Source organism: Vipera ursinii (assembly GCF_947247035.1).
Source record: "Vipera ursinii genome assembly, chromosome: 2".
NCBI classification, from domain to species: Eukaryota; Metazoa; Chordata; class Lepidosauria; order Squamata; family Viperidae; genus Vipera; species Vipera ursinii.
Window position 1 is genome coordinate 282,498,835 of NC_139513.1, and position 23,332 is coordinate 282,522,166.

Consider the following 23,332-nt stretch of genomic DNA (forward strand, 5'->3'; position numbering starts at 1 on the left):
GAAGAGAAAGAAAGTTTTTCAATATTTAAAACAATTCAAGATAGATGTTATATGTTTGCAAGAAACGCATATTAGGGCTATGGACCAAAAGTTTTTATTGAACTCAAGACTGGGCACGCATTTTGTTGCCTCTGCAATGAATAAGAAAAATGGAGTGGTTGTTTATATTAAAAGTGCCATAACAGCGGATTTAATTGAAGCAGACAAGCATGGAAGATACGTACTGATAGACTTGTTGCTAGAAGGCAAAAAGACGCTTTTAGTTGGACTGTATGCCCCTAATCAACAACAACAACAGGCTGACTTTTTTAGTTTACTTCATACAAAGCTTACCCAGTTGGATTATAAATCTTTTATTATTATGGGGGACTGGAATGGTGTTTTGGATGTACAGATGGATAAGGCTGGAGCTTTTAAGCGCATTCCAAGTCATGCTAGACTGCCTAAATCTTTTTTTGAAATGAAGGATGACTTGGAATTGCAAGATATTTGGCGTGAGAGACACTTGCAGGAAAAGGATTATACTTTTTATTCTGATAGACATCAATCTTTTTCGAGGATTGATTTTATTTTGGTGACTAATGACTTTTTTTTGAGGACTAAAAAGGTGAAGATTTGTGCAAGAACTATCTCTGATCATAGTCCAGTTTGGTTGGAGATTGATAAGGAGAAAAGAGACAGGTGCTCGTGGCGCGTAAATGAGAATTTGTTTAGAAATCAGAGAAATGTGGAAGAATGTAAACAGCGGATGAAGGATTTTTTTGAAACTAATATGAACAAAGGTACCTCTATGGATATGGTGTGGGATGCTAGCAAGGCATACATGAGAGGGGTGTTGATATATATGAATAACAAATATAGACGTGCTGTGGAAGCTAGGAGGAAAGAACTGGAGAATGAAATAAAGGAAAAAGAAAAGGTTTTGATTTTGAACTCAGAGTATGTGAAGACTAAGGAGGCTATTAAATTTTTAAGAGGACAATTTGATAAATTAATGGCTGACCAAGTGGCAACCAATCTGCGGTTTGCCAGGCATAATACTTTTTGCAACGCTAATAAACCAGGTAGATGGTTAGCTTATAGATTGAGGAAAAAACAAAGGGCTTCTAATATAGACAAGATTGAGCATAAAGGAAGGGTTGTGTTTCAACAGGACCTTATTAAGGACGCTTTTGTGGATTTTTATTCTAAATTATATGCTAAGGAGAAAATTAATGAAAAAGACATTGATATATATTTGGAAAATGCTAGCATTCTGGTTCTTACGCAAGTACAAAAAGAAGAGATTAATCAACTGATTACAGAAGAAGAATTTTTTACAGCAATTAAGGAATTGAAGGTGGATAAAGCACCAGGTACGGATGGCTTGACTGCGGCCTATTATAAAAATTTACAATTAGAAATGATAAAACCGTTAAAGGAACTGTTCCAGACAATCCAGAGGGGGGGAAAGGTGCCACCATCTTGGAGAACAGCTTTTATTTCTTTGATTCCGAAGGAAGACCAAGATGCTACTCAAGTTAAAAATTATAGACCGATATCGCTTTTAAACACAGACTACAAGATATTTGCTAAGGTTTTGGCTAATAGACTGATGAGGGTTCTGCAACAGGTGATTCATGGGGATCAAACGGGGTTTATTAGTGGTAGGCAAATGAAAAATAATGTGAGGCATATAGTTGATGTGTTAGAGTTTTTGGAAAGGAACAACCAGATTGCTGCGGTGCTAATTTTTTTAGATGCTGAAAAAGCTTTTGATCAATTGAATTGGAAATTTTTGTTGAAAGTTTTAGACAAAATGGATTTTGGGGAAAATTTTTTACAACCGATTAGGGCATTATATCAAAAACAAACTGCCCAAATTATAGTTAATAATAGTTTGACAGAAGCATGTAATATTGAGAAGGGCACAAGGCAAGGGTGTCCGTTATCGCCCTTGTTATTTGTGTTAACATTAGAGATATTATTGGTTAAAATTCGGAATTCGGAAAAAATTAAGGGGATTCAAATTGGAGATCAGGACTACAGATTGAGAGCATTCGCAGACGATCTGGTTGTTACAGTGACCCAGCCAGAGAACTCTGTTGTGGACCTGATGGAGATAATAACACAATACGGGAAGGTTTCTGGATTTAAGGTTAATGTACAAAAAACAAAAATTTTGGCCAAAAATATGACAACACTGCAAAAGGCCCTTTTAGAAGGATTAACTGGATTCGAGATTGTTAAAAGGGTTAAATATTTGGGGGTGATTTTGTCGCCCTCTAATACAAAGCTATATAAAAATAATTATGAAAAATTATGGGGGAAAATTCAAAAAGAATTGGAGAGTTGGGAAAAACTGCAATTGTCTTTGTTGGGACGGATTGCAGCAGTGAAAATGAATGTCCTGCCTAAATTTTTATTTTTATTTCAAATGATACCGATTCTTAAGAAAGATTCTAATCTGGAGGAATGGCAGCGAGGTATCAATAAATTTGTGTGGGCAGGGAAAAAACCACGAGTTAAACTTAAGATTATGCAGGATACTCGTGAGAGAGGTGGCCTTAAATTGCCTAATTTTAAATTATATTATGAAGCTGCTGCATTAGTAGGAATAAGTGACTGGATTAATTTGACGCAAGGGAGGTTATTAAATCTTGAGGGCCATGATTTGTTGTTTGGCTGGCATGCATATTTGTTGTATGATAAGAAGGTAGACAACGTGTTTAGGGTGCATATTTTAAGACAGGCATTGCTGAGACTTTGGAAGAAGTATAGACATAAGTTAAGTTGTAAGATACCATTGTGGGCAATTCCAAAACACGCAATAGAAAATATACATGCTGGCTTCAAACATGATGTGACTACGTACAAGGAGATCCTCAGTTTGGAAAGAAATGCTTGGTGTTTGAAATCATATAGCCTCTTGCGAGAAGAGAAGGTTGTTCAAAATTGGTTTCAATATACTCAGTTATGGGCCAGGTGGAAAGAAGACCAGAAAAATGGATTTGCAGTGACTGATGAAAATTTGATAAAGCAAATTAGAAATCAGGGACCAGCACATATCAAACGGATATATCTTGCATTGATAGAGATTGACTCAGAAACAGAGCTTGTTAAGGATTGTATGATAAAATGGGCCCAAAATATCCAGGAAGTTATCACAATGGACACTTGGGAAAAGATTTGGGTGAGGAACGTAAAATTTACTCAAGCTCAAAATCTAAGAGAGAACTTTTACAAAATGTTTTATAGATGGCATTTAGATCCTAAAAAGCTTGCAAGTATGTATCCGAATTATCAGCCTAAATGTTGGAGGTGTGGTGATGAAGATGCAACATATTTTCACATATGGTGGACATGTAAGAAGGTTAAGGCTTTTTGGATAAAAGTTTGGTGGAATATGCAGAAGATTTTTAAACAGAGGATAAAGTTTTGTCCGCAACTTTTTTTGTTGGGAATAATTGCAGACGCTACAGTTGTGGACACCAAGTTGATGTTGAACTTAATTACGGCGGCGAGACTTTTGATAGGCCAATATTGGAAGAAAGAGGAACTGCCGACCATAGAAGAGTGGACTTTAAAGGTTTCTGACCTGGCAGAGATGGCGAAGATTTCGGCCTATTTGAAAGATCACTCGCAAGAACGCTATATTATGGAATGGAGAAAATGGATAGAGTTTATCCAGAACAAGTATAGGGTTAAGAAGTTTCATGTAGCATTTGAATAAGTCTTCTTTCTTTTCTTCTTTTTTATTTTAGTTTTCTATACATATTTAATATTATTAAGGATTGTTTTATCCTATATAAGCTAGAGAGTGATGGATTTTAGAGTTTATAGTTGTTAGTATATGATTGTTTATGATTGCTTTTTATATATATACCTTGTATCTAGCTCTGGGAAGTCGGGGGGGGAGGGGGGGAGGGGGGAGGGAGGGGGGAGGAGGGAGGGGGAAGGGGGGATTCTTAAAGGAAAATTGTATTTTAAAACTTTTCAATTAAAAAAAAAATAGAGGAAAGAAAGTGAAACTTTTGCCCTTTGCCTTCTCCCAAGAAGCTGTTTAAGGTGTCAGACTTCAAAACAACCTTCTCTATTATTCTTCCCCATAATCTACCAGCAACTGGAACAGAGTCACAAGGCTCTATCATAGGCTGCTGTTCAGTTCCAGGAACAATATAATGCTGGGAGAGAAACACCAAAGAAAGAATGACAACTCTTCACTGTGAATTCATAACCTTTCTTCTACAAACACAAGAACTTAATCATCGATGATCTGACTTTTTTTTTCTCAGATGACTTGCCTTTCATAGTGCTGATAAATAAACATTCACTCTGTAAAATAATTCCAACATAGAAAATCTGCAAAACCCAAACCCTCCTTTCAAAACAATTGAAAATTATAAGGCCATCAGATGGCTTTCATAATCAGGATCAGTACTCAACAATAAAGAATGCAATGTAAGAGGCAAAAAAATAGTTCTTTCTACTCACCCAGTACTGATAATTCAGCTAATGCACTACTATTCTCATCTCTGTATGTGACCACACAGATATAACTTCCGGAGTCATCATCCGTTGCATTAGAAATCAGTAAGTTGCTGCCAGCCAACAGTGAATATTTTTGGGATCTGAAAGATTAACATAATATCACTGTATCAGGTAAGACAATATGCAAGAGTCATTTGCTCTATGGGTTGATTTATTTTACATTTATATCACATCTTTTTTTTGTTCAAAGAGCTTAAGCATGGCAATTCCGTTCTTCCAGGACACACCAAGAAATCTAGCTTCTCAGTGAAGTATGGCAGGAGATAAGACTGGAGAATTTTTATTTATTTATTTAAAACATGAATATACCCACCCATCTTATCACAAGCTGGATAACTCCCAATCTATGATTAAATAACATAAAACCATTTTAAATGCATAAAAACAAAAATCTGGCACCAAATCAAGCTTTCAATGTATAGGCACCTCATTTTATCCCAGAACTTGGAGGAAAAACAGGTCTTCAATGCTTTACAGAAGGCTAGTTGGGTAGTGGGCTGCCAAACCTCAGCATGACGAATGTTCCATAGGGCACAGAAATGGCTCCTAGCTACCATAAGATGCCAGTGTTTAAAGGAATGGATTAGGAGCATTCCCACCTATCTGACTGGTAGTTCAAGCAGATGTCCCTCAGATAACCTGGCCTTGTGCCACAGAAGACTTTACAGGTGATGCTGTAAATCAGTGTTTCTAAACCTTGGCCATTACCATCTGTGTAGACTTCAAATCCCAGAATTCCACAGCAGCATGGCTAGTGAATGAAAATTCTGGGAGCTGAAGTCCACATACCTGGACATGATAGCAGTATATTAGTATTTGAGAGGTTGCCACAAAGCGGAGGAGTTAAACTTCTTTTCCAAAGCACCTGAAGGCAGAACAAGAAACAAAGTATGGAAACTAATCAAGAAGAGAAGCAACCTGGAATTAAGGAGAAACTTCCTAACAGTGAGGACAAGAAACTATTGGAACAGCTTGCCATCAGAAGTTGTGGGTGCTTTATTACTGGTGGTTTTAATGAAGAGACTGGACAGTCACTTGTCTGAAATGGCATAGGGTCTCCTGCTTGAGCAGGGGGTTGGACTAGATGATCTCCAAGGTCCCTTCCAGCTCTATTGTGATAGATATTAATATTGAAATCATCAAGGTGGGGAAATATTGCTTTAAATGCTTCTACCTATGGACAGGAGTTTTTTGCTTGAATGACAAAACAGAGTTACAGAGTTGGAAGGGACTTTGGAGGTCTTCTAGTCCAGCCCCTTGCTCAACCCTATTTCAGAAAATCTCTTCTTAAAAACCTGCACTGGTGGAGCACCCACAACTTTTGGAGGCAAACCATTCCATTGATTAATTGTTCTGTTAGGAAATGTTTCCTTAGTTCTAGGTTGTTTCTCTCCTTGATTAGTTTCCATCCATTGCTTCTTGTCCTGCCTTCAGGTGCTTTGGAGAATAGGTTGATCCCTGTTATTTGTGGCAGCCCCTGAGATATTGGAACACTGCTATCATGTCCCCTTCTTTTCATTAAACTGTCATGGCAAGCTCTTCCCTTTCCACATGTAAACACAACATCAGGCTCCACATAGAAAAGAGATGGGGCAAAGCCACAACACTGCTTTTGTCCCACAAACATTACTGCTTTGGTTCTTCCTGTCCCTTCCTGTTGGGGTTATTGTAAAGATTGGAAGGAAAATATTACAAGTGATGTACAGAAAATAGGTATGCCTCACAGATGTCTAACATTTTATCTCATCTGAGGAAAAGTTGGGAGTATTATGAATCCTTGGGATGTGGTACAGTTCTAATTCTGTCTGTGCCATGTCTCTGATCTTGAACTTTGTTCCTCTTGAAGATTTGGAGTTCAAACATCAAGAAGGAAAAGGTCATAGATCAGTGTTTACTAACCGGAGCAATTTTGAGATGTTTCATAACTCCAAGAACAACAAAAAAATATCTCAGCCCTTCACCTCAGGTGGGAAATATTCCAAAGATTGATGGCCATGGCAGAAAAATTCTTTGAACTCTTACAGGCAGTCTCAAATTACAATTGTAATGGAGCCTACCCACTATGGCTGTAAGTCACGACAGTCATAAATTGGGATGGTAATGTGACTGACTAGATTTTATGACCTTTTTTGTGGAAGTTAAGTAAACATGGTAGACTTAAAGCAAACCAATTGTTTTCTACCAGAAATGAGTGCTGGTTTTGGGAGGAAATGGACTAGTGGTTAAGAGACTAGACTTGAAAGCAGGAAACTATGAGTTCAAACCCCGCTTTAGCCATAAAAGCCAGCTGGGGAACCTTGGACTAGTCCCTCTCTCTCTCATCCCAACCCACCTCACAGGGTTGTTGTAGGATAGTAGGAGGAAGATTGTGTTGGATATGTTTGCCACCTTCGGTTATTTGTAAAAAATAATAATAAAAGCAGGATATAAAATAGTCATAAAATGTGGCCATGTGACTGAGGAATGGTGCAAACGGCCATAAATATGACCATGTTTTGGGTGTCATAACTGGGTCATATCTGCCCTGTTTCATGTAGGTCATGACGTCAAATAGTCGCTAAATGAATGGCTGTAAGTGAAGAGCTACCTGTATTCATTTTTCAATCAAATTTATATAACCAGTTTAAAATCCCCTACATGAGTTTAAAACCACCTACATACCTGAATGAGATTGGTTCATCTCCTCGCAGCCACGTAAACGCTGGGGCTGGATAACCCGAAACACAGCACTCCAAAATGGCATCTTTCCCTTCGACAACCACCACATTGGATGGTCTCTGAAGAAAAAATTGCTGCCTGTGCAAACCAGGATCTACAAAGAGAAAAGAAATGATTATTATATGACAACCACATTATTTCTCTTAGTAACCACAGGGAACAGTATTTAAATAGTCACAGTGGGAATCTTTTGTATCACCAGAGGAGAGGAAATGCGTAAGAGAAAAACGGAAGATAATATTATTCAAGCTAGAACACCAGAAATACATATACAAAAGAAGTATGGAAATCTTTGTGGCTGTATCCAGCACATTTTTTTGGTTAAGCGCAGTGGAGGGAGGTGTATTTATAGCTTGAGAGTTAACAATATCCTTCTTCAGTTTGTGAAGACCTGGTATATTACCTAATAGAGGGAGAAAATAAAAATTTCAAATAGTGATTCTAGATAACAAGGCAGCCCAGCTTTCATTGTACTGGAAAAAAAGTGAGTGAGATTTTTGATGAAATGCATCCTTTAAATAAAATCGTTCCAAGATACATTAATAGGCCTCAATTTCAAAATAAGGGTTTTCTCCCCCTGCAAATAACTCTCTTTTTCCCTGCAAATCTCACTCACAGAATAATAGTTATAATTTCATGGAGATCAATAAATTCAAAACTGCTCAGTGCGATCTTTCCTCCATTTCAACACTGCAGAGTATCCCACAAACTCTCTGGGTAATTGGTGCCATTATGAAGCTGATATTATCATCTGGGGTCCAAACATTACATTGAAATCTACTTATATATAATTTAATCAATTTTTCTATACCACACAAGGAAAAGGGTCTTGAACATCTCTGAATGACAGTTCCTCCAATATTTGAACAGGTATGTTCAAATATAGGTTTTTTCCCCCCACAAATGTAAACAATCACAGTTCCTTACAGGTAGTCCTTCAGTGTCAACCATTTGTTTAGTTCGAAGTTACAATGACACTGAAAAAAACTGATTTATGATTGTGTTTCCTCCCCATGGTCACATGATCAAAATTCAAGCACTTAGCAACTGGTTCATATTTACGACAATTGAAGTCCCAGGGTCACTGATCACCCGATCATCTTCTCACAAGCAAAGTCAATGGGGGAAGCCAGATTCATTTAAGAACCATGTTATTAACGTAACAATTGCAGTGATTCACTTAGCAACTGTGGCAAGAAAAGTCATAAAATGGGGGAAAATTCACAGAACAACTGTCTTGTTTAGCAATGGAAATTTTGGAATTAATTGTGGTCGTGTGTTGGGAACTACCTGTATTGGGGTCAATTTCTAGTTTTCTGATCATCTTCACTACCCTTTTCTAAATCTATACTTATTTATCTGATTCATTCTTAAAATGCACTGCCTAGAAATGGACCTAATGCCAAAAAAGGTATGTAATCAATGAAAATAAAGAATGAATCCACCACTAATTGTAATATATTATCTTATCTTTATCATTATGGTTCATCACACAATCAGCCGGATGTTCAGACTGGATTTGGCATTAGGACTTGGGATAGGCAGATGTTGCTTCATGGTGTTAAAAGTGTTGTTGCAGGAAGTAAGCTGTTCCAAGTAAAGCTGCCTTTTTAAATTGACTGATAGTGAATTTGTCAATTCCAATGGTTCAAGTGTTACCCCAGTTGTTTTGGGATTGTACCCATGGCATATTGGGACCACCTTTGCTTTCTTTTGCCATAGCTGTTCTATTTATATTTGCAGATCTTTGTATTTTGTTAGCTTCTTCAGTTCTTTCTCTTCTCTTCTGCTGTCTCCAGATACTGCCACATCCACTATCCAGACTTTTTTTGTCTTTCTTATCAAAAATTGTTAAGTCTTGGAGTGTTATGTGGCAAGTGCCTGTCTGTTTGAGCCCTTTAACTTCTTCATTTTTACTACTTTCTCTGTTTTATAATCCCACTACTCTTGGTTGCAAGCAAATGGCATTTCTTGCAGATCTTCCAATGCACCATTGTTGCTACTTTGTCGTGTCATTGTTTGTAGTCTTGCTGCAGCTAACCAGATGGTCCATTATTTTTTCAGCTTCTTTTCAGAGGTGGCACTTGCTATCTTCTCAGTCCTGTCTTTGTATGCATTAGTTCTTATGCTTTGGTCTTGTGCAACTTCTATAGCCATTGGAAGTCCCATCCCATTCAAAGTGCTTCCAGATTGAAAGGATTAGCCAGGGACATCATTGTTGCTGGGGGGACAACCATGAGGGCTCTTTTCATGTCCCTGCAAGGAGTTGGAGCTAGAGCAAGTGACAGGTGCTCACCCAGAGACGCAGCAGCACTCGGGTCTTGAACGGAGACTTGCTAACCTCCAACCCAGTTCTCTAACCACGTGAGCCACCAGGCTCCTGAGCTATTGGAAGTCATGACCATGTTCTCATTTGTTCATTTTTGTTATTTCATTCCACCATTAGAAGGTTTTAATTTCTTCTTTCACCTATCTTAGGCTCTAAGGTTAAGCAACAACGTATCATAGATCTATTTGGCTTGGGTCCGGATTATCTAAGGGAACACCTGCTGCCGGCATCATCTTCCCATCGTCCTGTGCGCCCTCACAGGGAGGGCCTTCTCAGGGTACCGGCGGGTAATGAATGCCGGCGGGTTATTCCCAGGGGAAGGGCGTTCTCTGTGGGTGCGCCGGCCCTTTGGAACCAGCTTCCCACGGAGCTTAGGACCGCCCCCGACCTTCGCTCATTTCGTAGGGACTTGAAAACTTGGTTTTTTGAGCTGTCTGGCCCAGACTGAGGGGTTTTAATTATTTAATTAATGGGGTTTTAGTTAAGTTCAAGGATTAATTTAATCTTAGTTTTAATCGTTTTTAATTGTATGTGATGTATTTTAACTTTTAATTTTCCCTGTAAACTGCCCTGAGTCCTACGGGAATAGGGCGGTATATAAATTTAAATAAATAAAATAAATAGAATAAATAATAATTAAAGAAGCATCTAGCCGCTTCAGCTTTAGATTGTTTTTCTTTACCTCCAGCAAAAAAGAAAAGAAAAAGAAATAAAGAAATAATGCCGGCGGGTTATTCCCAGGGGAAGGGCGTTCTCTGTGGGTGCGCCGGCCCTTTGGAACCAGCTTCCCACGGAGCTTAGGACTGCCCCCAACCTTCGCTCATTTCGCCGGGACCTGAAAACTTGGCTCTTCGATCTGTTTGGTCCAGACTGTGGGGTTGTTAATTTAACTGGGTTTTAGATTTACTCTTGGGGCTTGAATTTAATTTAATTGTTTTATTTGTTTTTAATTTTTTGTATTCATGGTTTTAACTGCCCTGTAAACCGCCCTGAGTCCTACGGGAATAGGGCAGTATACAAATACAATAAAATAAATAAATAAATAAATAAATAAATAAATAAATAAATAAATAAATAAATATTTGAATAATTTGTTAAGGGTGTTGCCTTGAACTCCCTATTAAACTTTACTCTTTCCCCTTCCTGTTCACTCATTCAGCAAGCTAACTCCCTGGAATTGGCTGCTTTATAGCAATAGCAGTAGCACTTAGACTTACATACCTCTTCACAGTGCTTTACAGCCCTCTCTAAGCAGTTGAGAGACTCAGCATATTGCCCCCAGCAATCTGGATCCTCTTTTTACTGACCTCAGAAGGATGGAAGGCTAGGTCAACCTTGAACCAGTCAGGATCAAAGTGCTGGACTCAACAGAGTTAGCCTGCAATACTGCATTCTAATTATTGCACCACCACTGCTCTGTTATGTTCCTCCCACAACTTTGGCTTACTAATCAGGAAGCAGTGAACTGAAACATCCACAGTGGATAATCAGCAATTCTCAGGATCCATTCCTTTCGTTGTTGTGGACAACGTTCCTCCAGGCCTTCCTGTCCTCTACCATTCCTTTTAGTTGAGGGGACTTTTTCACCTTTCTCAGAACACAAATCTTAATTCTTCTCTCTACATTTTGTTAACTGTCAAACTCAAGTTTCCAAAACTATTTACACCTAAATACATATAAAAGTAATATTCCTATGGAGACATTTCTAATCAGATTTCTTAGGATTAGGCTATGTTATCCTGCAAATGAATACTTTCACTTTCAGGATGCAATTCAGCTCTGAGCTCACCACTTCATTCTCTTCATACAAACATTGGAGATGAGTTTTCATTGCTATCTTAACATCTCCAAATCCTGCAGAAACATTATTGACATCTGTTTTCTTCATTGTTAATATTGTTATTGTTCTAAGATCCACTGAACCCTAGGAGAGTATCTTATTTTTTTTAGCATTTGGAAGTAAGCAACAATCATTTTCTATGCAATTATCATGGGCATTTCTCAATAAAATAACAGTTCCCCTCCTAGAATATAATTGATTTCCACTAGCACAATTACCACAAAATGTCTAGTAATTATCATTACAATTTTTTCCACTTCTTATATTTTGAATTGCCTAAATGAAATGCAGTTACAATTGAAAAAAAACACAACTGGGATGGGGGGAAATAGAGTAAAGTAAACTATCAAGTCAAAAATATTTTAATTGAATTAAGGGTTATGTTTCATATAAGTTTAATAACATGAATTGGACTGTTTCAGTTTACAATTCGAATAGGAATAATTAGAAGCCACAATTTTCTACTGTGTTGTATTGTAGGAACTGAAGATTTCATAGAATTGCATTTAAAAGGTGAGGCTTATTTGTCAGTCCTTATAGGAAAAACAGAGTTGGAAGGGATCTTGGAGGTCTTCAAGTCCAACCCTCTGCTCAACCAGAAGACCCTATATCAGACATGTCAAACACAAGGCCCGGGGGCCAGATCCGGCCCGCGAAGTGGTTTCATGTGGCCCCCGAAGCCATCCTGGAAACAGTGAGGGAACGGTCCCCACTGCCTTGGCCCTGGCCCAGAGACCCTCCTTCTGCCAGAGACCCCCAGATCTGTCCCACTCCTGCCCAGGCCCCCATAGGCACCCTTGATGCCAATGATGTAGAGCTAGCCACGCCCACCCAGTAGGCCATACACACTCTAGCCACGCCCACCCAGTAGGCCACGCCCACCCTGGCCATACCCACCCAGCCCCCCCGAGGGCAACCACAATGCTGATGTGGCCCTCAATGAAATTGAGTTTGACACCCCTGCCCTATATCATTCCGGACAAATGGTTCTGCAATCTCTTCTTAGTTTGCTTGGTTTGACCAAGCGACATTGGACTGTGAAAATTAAATTAGTTTGTTTGAACAACATAAAACCTTCTTGTTCAGAATTACTTTTTGTTACGCCATCTCAGGCCCTTTTTAGCCCACGTGAGACAGAACGCCTCATTTAGATTTGACTGAAAAAAACAAATTACCCGTATATACTTGAGTATAAGCCGACTCGAGTATAAGCCGAGACCCCTAATTTCACCCCCCAAAACTGGAAAAAGTTATCGACTCGAGTATAAGCCGAGTATTTTTATTTATTTTTTATTTATTTTTATTACATTTATATCCCGCCCTTCTCCGAAGACTCAGGGCGGCTTACAAGCTTAGCAGTAGCCTTCATTCTATGTATATGCCTGCTTGTTAGGGCTTTCACACACACCCCAAGCGGCATTATTACAAAGTCAGCTTATCGCCCCCAACAATCTGGGTCCTCATTTTACCTACCTTGGAAGGATGGAAGGCTGAGTCAACCTTGAGCCTGGTGGGATTCGAACCTGCACTAATTGCAGGCAGCTGGTGTTACTTAAGGAGGCATCAGCCCACTGCTTGGCCCCTTCTTAGCAACATATCTATATTTTGTGCCATGACGAGCCGCTCGTTGACTCTGGCAGCATCACGGAGCTGGCTCGGGCCGCGGTTCGCAGGGTCCGCTCATCAGGCTGCCAGGCTTCCTGGCAGCACATCCCGCAGGGAAGGTCTGCTAGGGAGGCGGCAGTCAAGCGTTGTTTCCCTCCTCGTGTGTGTGTGTGTGTGTGTGTGTGTGTGTGTGAGACCTGCGGGAACGGCTGGTAAAGGTGGCGGCAGTCCGGTGTTTCCCCCCTTCATGCATGCGTGCGTGTGTCAGACCCACGGGAATGGCTGGTAAGGAAGCGGCGTCCCCCCCCCTCCTGTGTGTCGGGCCCACGGGGCTTGACACACAGAGAAACGCAAATGCCGGACTGCCACCACCTTTACTAGCCATTCCTGCGGGTCTGACACACACACACACACGCACGAGGGGGAGAAACAACACAGGACTGCCGCCCCTTCTACCAGCTCTGCAAGCCTCTGCCGCCCCTTCTCTCCGCTGCCTGTTCCGAACGAAGGGGCGTCCCTTCGTTCGGAACAGGCAGCAGAGAGAAGGGGTGGAGGAGGCTTGCAGGGCTGGTAGAGGTGGCGGCAGTCCAGCGTTGTTTCTCCCCCTCGTGCGTGCGTGTGTGTGTGTGTGTGTGTGTCAGAATGGCTTCCCTACCAGCCATTCCCGTGGGTCTGACACACACACGCACGCACGAGGGGGAGAAACAACGCTGGACTGACGCCACCTCTACCAGCTCTGCAAGGCTCTGCCGCTCCCTTCTCTCAGCAGCCTGGCCTGAACGAAGGGACAGTTCTTTTTTTTTTGTTCACTGGAGTATAAGCCGAAGTGGATTTTTTCAGCCCAAAAAGTGGGCTGCAAAATTCGGCTTATACTCAAGTATATACGGTAATCACCTCTTATCTGTACAGGTAGCCATCACAAAACCTTTGCAAGAGTGGCCCAAATCACTCAAGATAGCAGTCATGACGACTGACTTAAAGTCCCGCCTTGTTTTTAGTTGCTTGCATCAGCAACACACATAAAAAAAGGGACAGGCTTTTGTTCACACGGCCATAGCTGCCCTCGTGGCTGTTTTGGCCACCATGGTTTTGAATAGTTTTTATTGTTTTAAAATGTATTTTAATGGTTGTTGCTGTTATGATTTTGCATTGGTATTTTTACATTTATTTGGTGTTTTTAACTATGAGTCACTCCAAGCAGTGGTGGGATTCAAATAAGTGAACAACCGGTTCTCTGTGTGGATGCCACTTCCGGAAGTCCATTCTGGGCCTGGGCAACAAAAAAATTAGCTACTGGTTCTGGTTGAATCCCATCACTGATTCCGAGTCATATTTGTGAGATGGGCAGCTATATAGATTGAACAAACCAAATGCATCTAAATACATATAGCTGAGAACAGCTATGCAGATTCCAAAAAGTTCATATTCTGGAAATTACAGTAGTTGGAAGAATACACATATTGATTGCTTAGTTTTCTTGCAAACAGGGAAGAGAAACAATTACAACTTTTAATGTAATCAAATGAAATCATTGGGTTCAATGCATGATATATCATAATACCTTCAGCTTTTGGAGAAGTATTTGGAAATTTTGTAAGGCCCAGTTTTACATTGTGTGTGTGTGCTGTGTGTCTGTGTGTGTGTGTCTGTGTCTGTGTGTGTGTGTGTGTGTCTGTGTGTCTCTGTGTCTGTGTGTGTGTGTGTGTGTGTGTGCAGTATATATGCAGTATGTATGTAGGTGTGTGTATGTTTGCACTATATATGTAAGTTTATGTACATAGATAAATAAATGATAGATGATAGATAGACAGACAGACAGTATACATACAATATATATGTTTGAAAGATGAGAAATAAAAACAGAATATTACTGTATCTCTCTTCTCTGATTGATGGTACTGGTTGGAGAAAGATTTTTTTTATTATTTGTCAAATTTGTAAGGCTATATTCAATGAATTCAGAATCCAAAGATTCTCTGTAATGTATAAAACATTGGAAATAATAAAGCACAAAAAAACATGGCCGAGGTCCTCTAATTAAAAACACAGAACTCTTATGCTGTCTGTCGATATCAGGTCCTGATGACCTTCTAAAAGGTGTGTAAGGAATGACATAATTAAAGTGACTATGATTGAGTTTTATTGATTATATATAAATTTATATTATATATAAATAGATGAAATGGGCGAAAATGAACAACAGCAGGGAACAAGCCGGTTCCAGGTTTAGGATGGTTTTTCAGAAATGGAAATGCCGGATATATATTTTAATATCAAAAGAAATAAGAGGAATTAGTGTAAAGATTTAACACTGGCATTTGGAAAAGGGATCTTCAGTACCTTTGCTCTTGGTTCTATAAGCAAATACTTCACCTAAGATTACAATATATAAAAGGCACAGAGTACAAGTAAAACAAGCAGGAACTGAGCAAACCCAGTGACATTTTTAAAAGGCATCATATAATCAGAACTAAAGCAGCAGCCCTTGCTTACTTATGTTCCTTTGGCTGGTAAATAGCAATTTATTTCCAAAATAAAACCACTCTGTCTCACGCGTGTACACACACACACCTATAAATATTCTCCTTAAAACTGATTGTTGTTTTGTTGTTTATCTACTGTAACCTCTGCCATCACCTTCTGCTCCCAATATTCTTATCTAGTCAACTCTCCATCCCTTGTTTCTCCAGCATTTTGTTGCTGGAGCATGAAAAAGAACAAGAAGGTTCAATAAACCTTCGGAATTCCAGTTTTTGTGTGTACAGCTACATAACCACAGTAGCTTTTTGTTTGTTTCTGAAGACAAATTGTGTGGAGGCTGAAAGGGGAAAGCAAGGGGTACTTCTCCTACACAACCAATAGCTGACAGAGACCTAACTGTCTTCTCAAGGAAAAGGACTTTTGACCTTTCATATAAACAGAATGGGGAAAAGGGATATCCAAGCTTCAAAGAGATTCCTCCTTAATGAATTCACTAACAAAGGAAGATTTGGAGGTTCCTATCCAAATTATCAAGATTCTGTGTTCCAAACCCCAATTCATGGTATAAAACAGAGCTTTTCAACCAGTGGTATGGGTACCACCTGTGGTACATTGGCACCTGGCAGGTGGTACGCGACCATCCTAGAGAAGTGGTAGCGGGGGAGGGGAACGAGCTGAACTGGTGGCAGCACCGCACAAGCCTGAGCAAGAGACGGCTGGAGCTGCAGGGCTGTCGGGGCTCAGCTCCAGCTGGAGCTCGGCGCTGATCCTGGCGCTTTTGCTGAGCCCAGAAGAAGCACAGATCTGCTGGAATGTTGCAGCATCTCCAGGGTCTTGTGATTTACATTCAGATGCTTGGCAATTGATTCATATTTATTACTGTCACAGTGTCCCAGGGTCATGTGAAGTGACCAAAACCTGCTGCAACCATCCAGCAGACGGGGGGGAATAAAAACCAAACAACCCCCCCACCCCACTCCCACTGCCAATCCTCAACAGAAATTTATTTATTTTATTTATTTATTTTAATAAAATGCTCACAACAATGAAAATCTCGGACAGGAGGAAGAGCGCCGCTGGGTGGGCAGGCAGGTGTCTTGCTCGGCTGTGGCTGGGGGCCACTTTTTTCAGTGTAACTTCGAACAGTCACTAAGTGAACTGTTGTAAATTGAGGACTACCTTTTACTTCATCACTTTTTTTACTTTTTTTACTTTTTTCTTTTGGTCATCAAGTTTTTGACACCTTGCTAGGATGTTGCCATTTCCTAAAAGTGGTACAATGGGTGAAAAGGTTGAAAAGCCCTGGCATAAAAGAAAGTCCATTTGGATCTTATTATTGTCACTGAGCTCTGCAGTCAAACAGCTTGACAGAATAGTACAATTTCTTGTTTTGCTGCTCTATAGTCCACTGAAGTAAGAAGGTTGTGAAAAGTTGTCATTTCCCACTCTGATTTAGGTTGACAAGGGCACGGCTTCACTCACTCACTAAGTGAGAAACAGGAAAGGCTATTTGTGCAGTTAAGAGATTGGAGGAATATGAAAGTAAGGAACTGTCTCACCTTACCAGAACTTTTGACCTTACTGGTAGGAAAGATTTGAAGGTTTCTGATAAGATCAGAACAGATGACCTCTAGATACAATGCTCTAAATTTTGCCTGTTCTTGGAGGTGAGTTTTATAAAGTCTCTTCTAAAAATTCTTCCAGATATAAGTCCAGTGCATCTCCTCACAGTTTCTAGGCACGGCATATCGGTAGCAAGATAGCAGCAGCTTAATCCCTCCAGCTAATGGCTATATGTTTTCTTGACAAACATATGGAACATAATCAAACACTGATTACTTTCTGATATCCTATGTTATAATTCAAGCTATAATTGAGACAGATATTAAACTACACATTTATACATATGGGGCTTGGATTGTAATAAATGAGAGATGACTTGCTTCGCTGCACATATGCAGAAACACATATTTACAGAGGACATTTTGTAATCTAACATAGGAGTGAATTGAAAATGAATTTGAGACTAACATGATTTGTGGATTGCATGACGATTTTATGGCAGGCAAGAAAGAGTTGAAGGGCATAGTTTACGTGAGCCTGCCATGTAAAAAGCTAGTACCACTTTTTTCCAAACTGGTATCTTTCCTATGTTTTGGGATACAACTCCTTCTGTTCCAGAATATGAGACACACTGCTTGCAGTTTATGGGATCTGTTCAAAACCTTTGTGGTTTGGCAACCCGACTTGGGGGAGTGGGGGATAACTGGGCCATGCAATCAGTGGATCAGCACATGGGCATGCAGCCCTTGCACAAGTGCTGGGCCGGCACATCTGCATGCACTCAGTCCTTGCATGAGTGCTGGGCTGGTGTGTGCATTGATACAGCCCTTGTGAAAGCAGTGGGCCAGTGTGAGCGGTGGGCTGGCACATGCACATGCAAGTGCCCACTTGCCCACTGCTTGTGCAGGGTGAGCTGTGCTTACGTGTTCTCTGGCTCAGTTATGAATAGACCGTGGCCCAGTAGTGGGGTGCGGCCCGGGGGTTGGGATCCTCTGGTGTAGAGGGCGCTTGGCTGAAGGAAGCTGAATTTGATGATGCACAATGTTTAAAACAGTAGGAAGAGTCAGAAGATTGTAAATATCTGAGGATGTCTTGCCCCAATGGGACTGGCCTACCCCATTTGTACTAGCAGAAGGGGCATACTGAGGACACCATCAACAAGATAATTTGGCTGATGGGGTATAGGAGAAGAACTTTTTGTGCTATAGATTCTGCCCTCTGGAACACCAGAGGTGAGATTGTCCCCCAACTTTGTGGCCTTCAGGAAGAGCCTTAAAAACTGGATCTTCTGGTGTTGGGGCAGGGCTTCAGTGGACAAGCTGTAGGCTGTAGGTGGTTGGTGCAGTGACAGAGAAGGCACCACCTCCACTACATTCGAGTGTCTGGCTTTTAGTCTGTATTTAATCCTTGTAATTTTAATTGCTCTTATATAATCATCATCATCATCCTTGGAGGTCATCTAGTCCAATCCCACTGCTCAGGCAGGAAACCCTATACCACAGGTCTGCAACCCGCGGCTCTGGAGCCGCATGCGGCTCTTTCAGCCGTCTCCTGCGGCTCCCAGTCCTCTGCCATGTGCAGTCCAAAAAAAAAAAAGTGGGACTAAAAAAGTTCAACCAATCAATTCAAATATGCAGGGTAGGTGCATATCTCGCCTTGGCTCCACTCTTCAGTCAAACCCTGTTCTGCGCATGCGCGCATGTACGCGCATGTGCACACATTTTTTGCGGCTCCCAGTTTTTCCTTTTGTGAGGGAACCGGTTCCGAGTGGCTCTTTCACTGTTTCAGGTTGCTGACCCCTGCCCTATACCATTTCAGACAAATGGCTGTCCAGTCTCGTCTTTAAAACTTCCAGTGTTGGAGTATTCACAGCTTCTGGAGGTAGGTTGTTCCACTGATTAATTGCTCACCATCAGGAAATTTCTCCTTAGTTCTAGGTTTTTATTATATTTATTATATTTCTCTTCTTACAACATTGTGAGCCACTCACAGTCACTTTGAGCAGAGAGATGGGTGGCATATAATTTAACAAATAAATACAGATAGTCCTTGACTTACGATCAGAATTGAGCCCAACATTTCTGATGCTAAGTGAAATAGTTGCTCAGTGAACTTTGCCTCATTTTACGATTTTTCTTGCTACAGTTGTTAAGTGAATCACTGCAGTTGCAAAATTAGTCACCTGGTTATTAAGTGAATCTGAATTCCCTATTGACTTTGCTTGCCAGGAAGTTGCAAAAGGGGATCACATGACCCCCCCAGGACACTGTAACTATCATAAATATGTGTCAGTTGACAAGAATTTTGATCGTGTGATCATGGGGATGCTGCAAAGGCCATAAGTGTGAAAAACAGTCATAAGTCACTTTTTTCAGTGACATTGTAACTTTGAATGGTTACTAAATGAACTGTTGCATATCGACAACTGTAAATATGTCTTGTAGTTTGCAAGCTTACATCCTAAAGTGTTGTTGCAGCAGTCCACGGAACTACCCAATTTGGACATACAGTGGCTGTGGAGTTGGGATTTGTTTCGATGAGGCCGAGCTGAGGATCCAAATATCCACAGTTCAAATTTGGTGGCTCTCATCTCCAAGACACCATCTGCAGTATTCTGGCCTATAGCCTCATCACAAGAATCCAAATTATCCACACAGCCCCACCTGCAACAGCACCAAGTCTCAAGCAGCCCACGCAACCCCACAACCAGCCCTTCACCTCCCCATGACCCTCACCTGATGTAACCTCCCCATCACAAGACCCTCGCCTGGGGTGACCCATACTTGACCCATCACAAGACCCTCATCTGACATGACTCTCACCCGATGTGACCTCCCAATCACAACACCCACTCACCACACCCTTATAAGCAGAACAACAAATCCCCTAAATTCTGCTGAAGATGTTACCTAGCCTGATAATGAAATGTTTGGAAACCAACCCACAAGCTCGGAGAATGAGCCTCCAGCCCTAATCCAAATTATAATTGAAATAGTGGTAGCATTTACAAGAAAGAAACTGAGGGCAAGTGGCATCATATTCCCTCATGACATCATCAAATAAATGATGCAAAACGTGCAATTTGTCTGTACTGACGAGATGTACATGACGAGGTGATGACCCTGGGCCTTTCACCTTTCATCTCTGGTGACAGCAGGGCCTGAGGGTCACTTTATGATTTGTTTCCACAATTTCAAAGATGGTTGATTAGCAACTGCACGTTGATTTGCAAAGAAATGGAAGAGGATTAAAGCTGATAAGGATCTTTAAGGGGAAAAGAAGCAGAAAGCAATGCTAGATCTTATCAATTTCACCTCACCACCTCAGTTGTTTTGCCTTTCAGGCCTTGGGTGTGGCATTATTAATCTCTCAGTCAAAGAGAAGCTTCTGGAACCCGGATGGAGAAATCTCTCATTAAAGTGATACTCATCTCTCAATAAACAGAATCTGTTATGGTGTCTAACCACAGTGGGATGTGATTCTCTCTCTCTCTCTCTCTCTCTCTCTCTCTCTGTCATGATGGAAATTCCAGCCTGACTTTGCACTGTCAAAATATGTGATAAGCGAAAGTCTAAAGCAATAAGGTGGAAATGGGATAATAACATGCTTACCGTGATCGCCAACAGCTCATATTTTCATCAAATGTATAATCAAATATAGGACTGTTTTGACTAGTGGCGAGGTTAAAAAAAATCACTTTATTACATTAGTTATTTGCATTAATGCAATTCATCCTGTTGAATCCCTATTTTGTGAACTCTCTTGATATTGTTCTTTGGTTGAAATGAAAGCAGAGAAGGGACGGCAGTTGAATTAGGGCAATGGAAGATGGGGAAAAGAGAAGCAAACAGAAGAAAGCGTGAATAGATAAAATACTACTGACATACTAAATAGATGTCCCAACTACAAGCCATTCAGAGTTCTAGGTGATGCTGTTCAATTACCTTTCATATTTTTAGCTAATACTATCACAAAATGTGTGTGTATGCAATCATTAATTCCATAATTTTGATTTTTTTAAAAAAAAGATTTTACTTTTTTTTTCCACGAGAAGAAAATTAACTTGCTGTGAAATTTTCAGCTTTGAAGAAGAATACCTTTTAGCCTAGATAGGGGTACTGAAGGGGTTTATATCCAGGAAAGTACACAGATAATGCAGAAGTGGCTTGGTAGGCTCTGAGAAGCTTTTTCATAATTAAATAAAGTGTAAAAAGATCCTCCATCAACCTTCTACATACAATCAAGGTAGAAAAATCATGGAGAGCCTGGCTTGTGAAATTCTTGCAGCCTCTTTTTGAGGCAGATCTTTTGCCAGGTTGGGTAGCACTTGTATCTCAGATTGTATCATTGATCGTTTCAATGAAGACAGGCAGTGACACAGTGCAGGTAATCCTTGACTTACAATCATTTGTTTAATGACTTTTGAAGTTATGATAGCACAGAAAGAAGTGATTTATGCTCAATCCTCACACTTATGACTATAGGAGTGCCCCTATGGTCCCATGATTGCAGCCCAAGTGCTTGGCAAACAACTCATTTTTACAATGGTTGCAGTATCCCTATCAAGAATGAAACTTTGGCAGCTTCTTCATTTCAACTTCCATTAGAGTATGGGGAGGGGAAAGTATTGCTTTAGAAGGGGTTAGATGGAGAAACGAAACCTCTATGATTCCATTGAAGACCATGAGAGCCTGAACCATTTCCAAGGACACTGCAGCAGATGTGGAGAAGAAGTAGATGGTTCCCATAAGAAAGTGAAATTGTTTACATGGACTATGTAAGAGGGGTGTGGGTTTGGCCAGAGAAATTATTGTTTAATTCTATGAACTGCTATCTGGGAACCTCAGAGTTGGTTTTGCTTCGACATTACCATGCCGTGTATTCAATAAACAGTAAGATTTTCAGAAACGGAAAGAACCTGGAGTTTTATTTGGATTCTCGAGCTGGATGTTGACAGTCCCAGGGTCATGTGATTGCCATTTGTGACCTTCCCAGATGACTTCCAATAAGCTAAGTCAAGAGGAAAGCCAGCAGGAGATTGCAAGACATGATCATGTGATGCTTTGCTTAACAACTTCAATGATTCACTTAACAGCAATGGCAAAATGGGTTATAAAATCAGGTGCAGTCATGTAATGAATTGCTTAATGACAAATGATTTGGTCCAAATTGTGTTCATAAGTCTAGCACCACCTGTACTATCTGAACTAATAAAATAACAAGTTGTGAATGATGAATAGTGACACACACACACACACACACACACACACAAACATACACACCCATCTTCATTCACTCATGTAAATTGTGCAGGCCCATAATCCCAAAGATTAAAATGTAGCAAATAAGGTACAAAAAAAAATCCAGCTAACTATCATTCTATTGGTCTCTTAACCTAGTTGGAAAACTGCATGCAAAGGATCTCAGCTACAAGTTGTTAGCTTAGCTAAAACCAGAAAATATACCTGGGGACAAAGAGGCAGAATTTAGGGAAGGATATTTAGCAGTTCTGGGGGCACAATGGCTCAGCAATTAAAGATGCTGAGTTTGTCAGCTTGAAAGGTTCGAGATTCGAGTACCGCCACACGACACGGTTAGCTCCCATTCCTGCCCAGCTCCTGACCACCTAGCAATTCCCACTTACGTGGGAAGGTAACAATGTTCCATGCATCTTGGCACATAGTCATGCTGGTCACATGACCATGGAAAATGTCATTGGACGATGCTAGCTCTCTAAGCTAAGAAACAGAGATGAGCACTAACCCTTAGAATCAAAAGTGACTGGACAGATTAACCTTTACCTTTATTTAATGTATATCAGTTTGGCACCATTTAATAGACAAAATATGTTTGGCTGCCTTATTTGTAGCCTTATTTGACCTAGATATTTGTTTGATTCAAACTTGAGAACAATTCTAGGAAACATTTAAGAGATCTCACAATTTTTTTTCTAGCGTCAACATTATATTGAATTTTAATTAGAAATTGTGGTGTCCCAAAGGTGAGGATATAATTTCTTATTGGCTCAAGAATTATATTTTTTTTATCATGAGGACAAACTTCATTGCTTCTATAAAAAAAATCAGTATGATTACACCTTAAAAACAAAGACAGTGAAGTACTTAACTATCTATAAATTCACAGGAGGATTTATGTTTTTTCTTGGGATGCAATGAGCTAAATAATCAAAGGATGGCAGTCATGAAATATCAGAAAAAAGCAGCTGAATATCCAGCAATATGAAGATGTAGATAACATATAAGGCA

The 23,332-nt window shown here is 40.3% G+C and overlaps 1 protein-coding gene across 1 annotated transcript in view; it reads right to left on the reverse strand.

Moving 5' to 3' along the window:
• DCC (DCC netrin 1 receptor) overlaps positions 1-23,332 on the reverse strand; it is a gene marked incomplete at its 5' end in the record, with an annotated part of 1,142,764 nt that overhangs the window by 537,507 nt on the left and 581,925 nt on the right. Inside the window, 2 exons of the mRNA XM_083355563.1 lie at positions 4,474-4,610; positions 7,192-7,342. Of these exons, the coding sequence (XP_083211689.1) occupies positions 4,474-4,610; positions 7,192-7,342 (288 nt within the window). The remainder of the gene's footprint in view (positions 1-4,473; positions 4,611-7,191; positions 7,343-23,332) is intronic.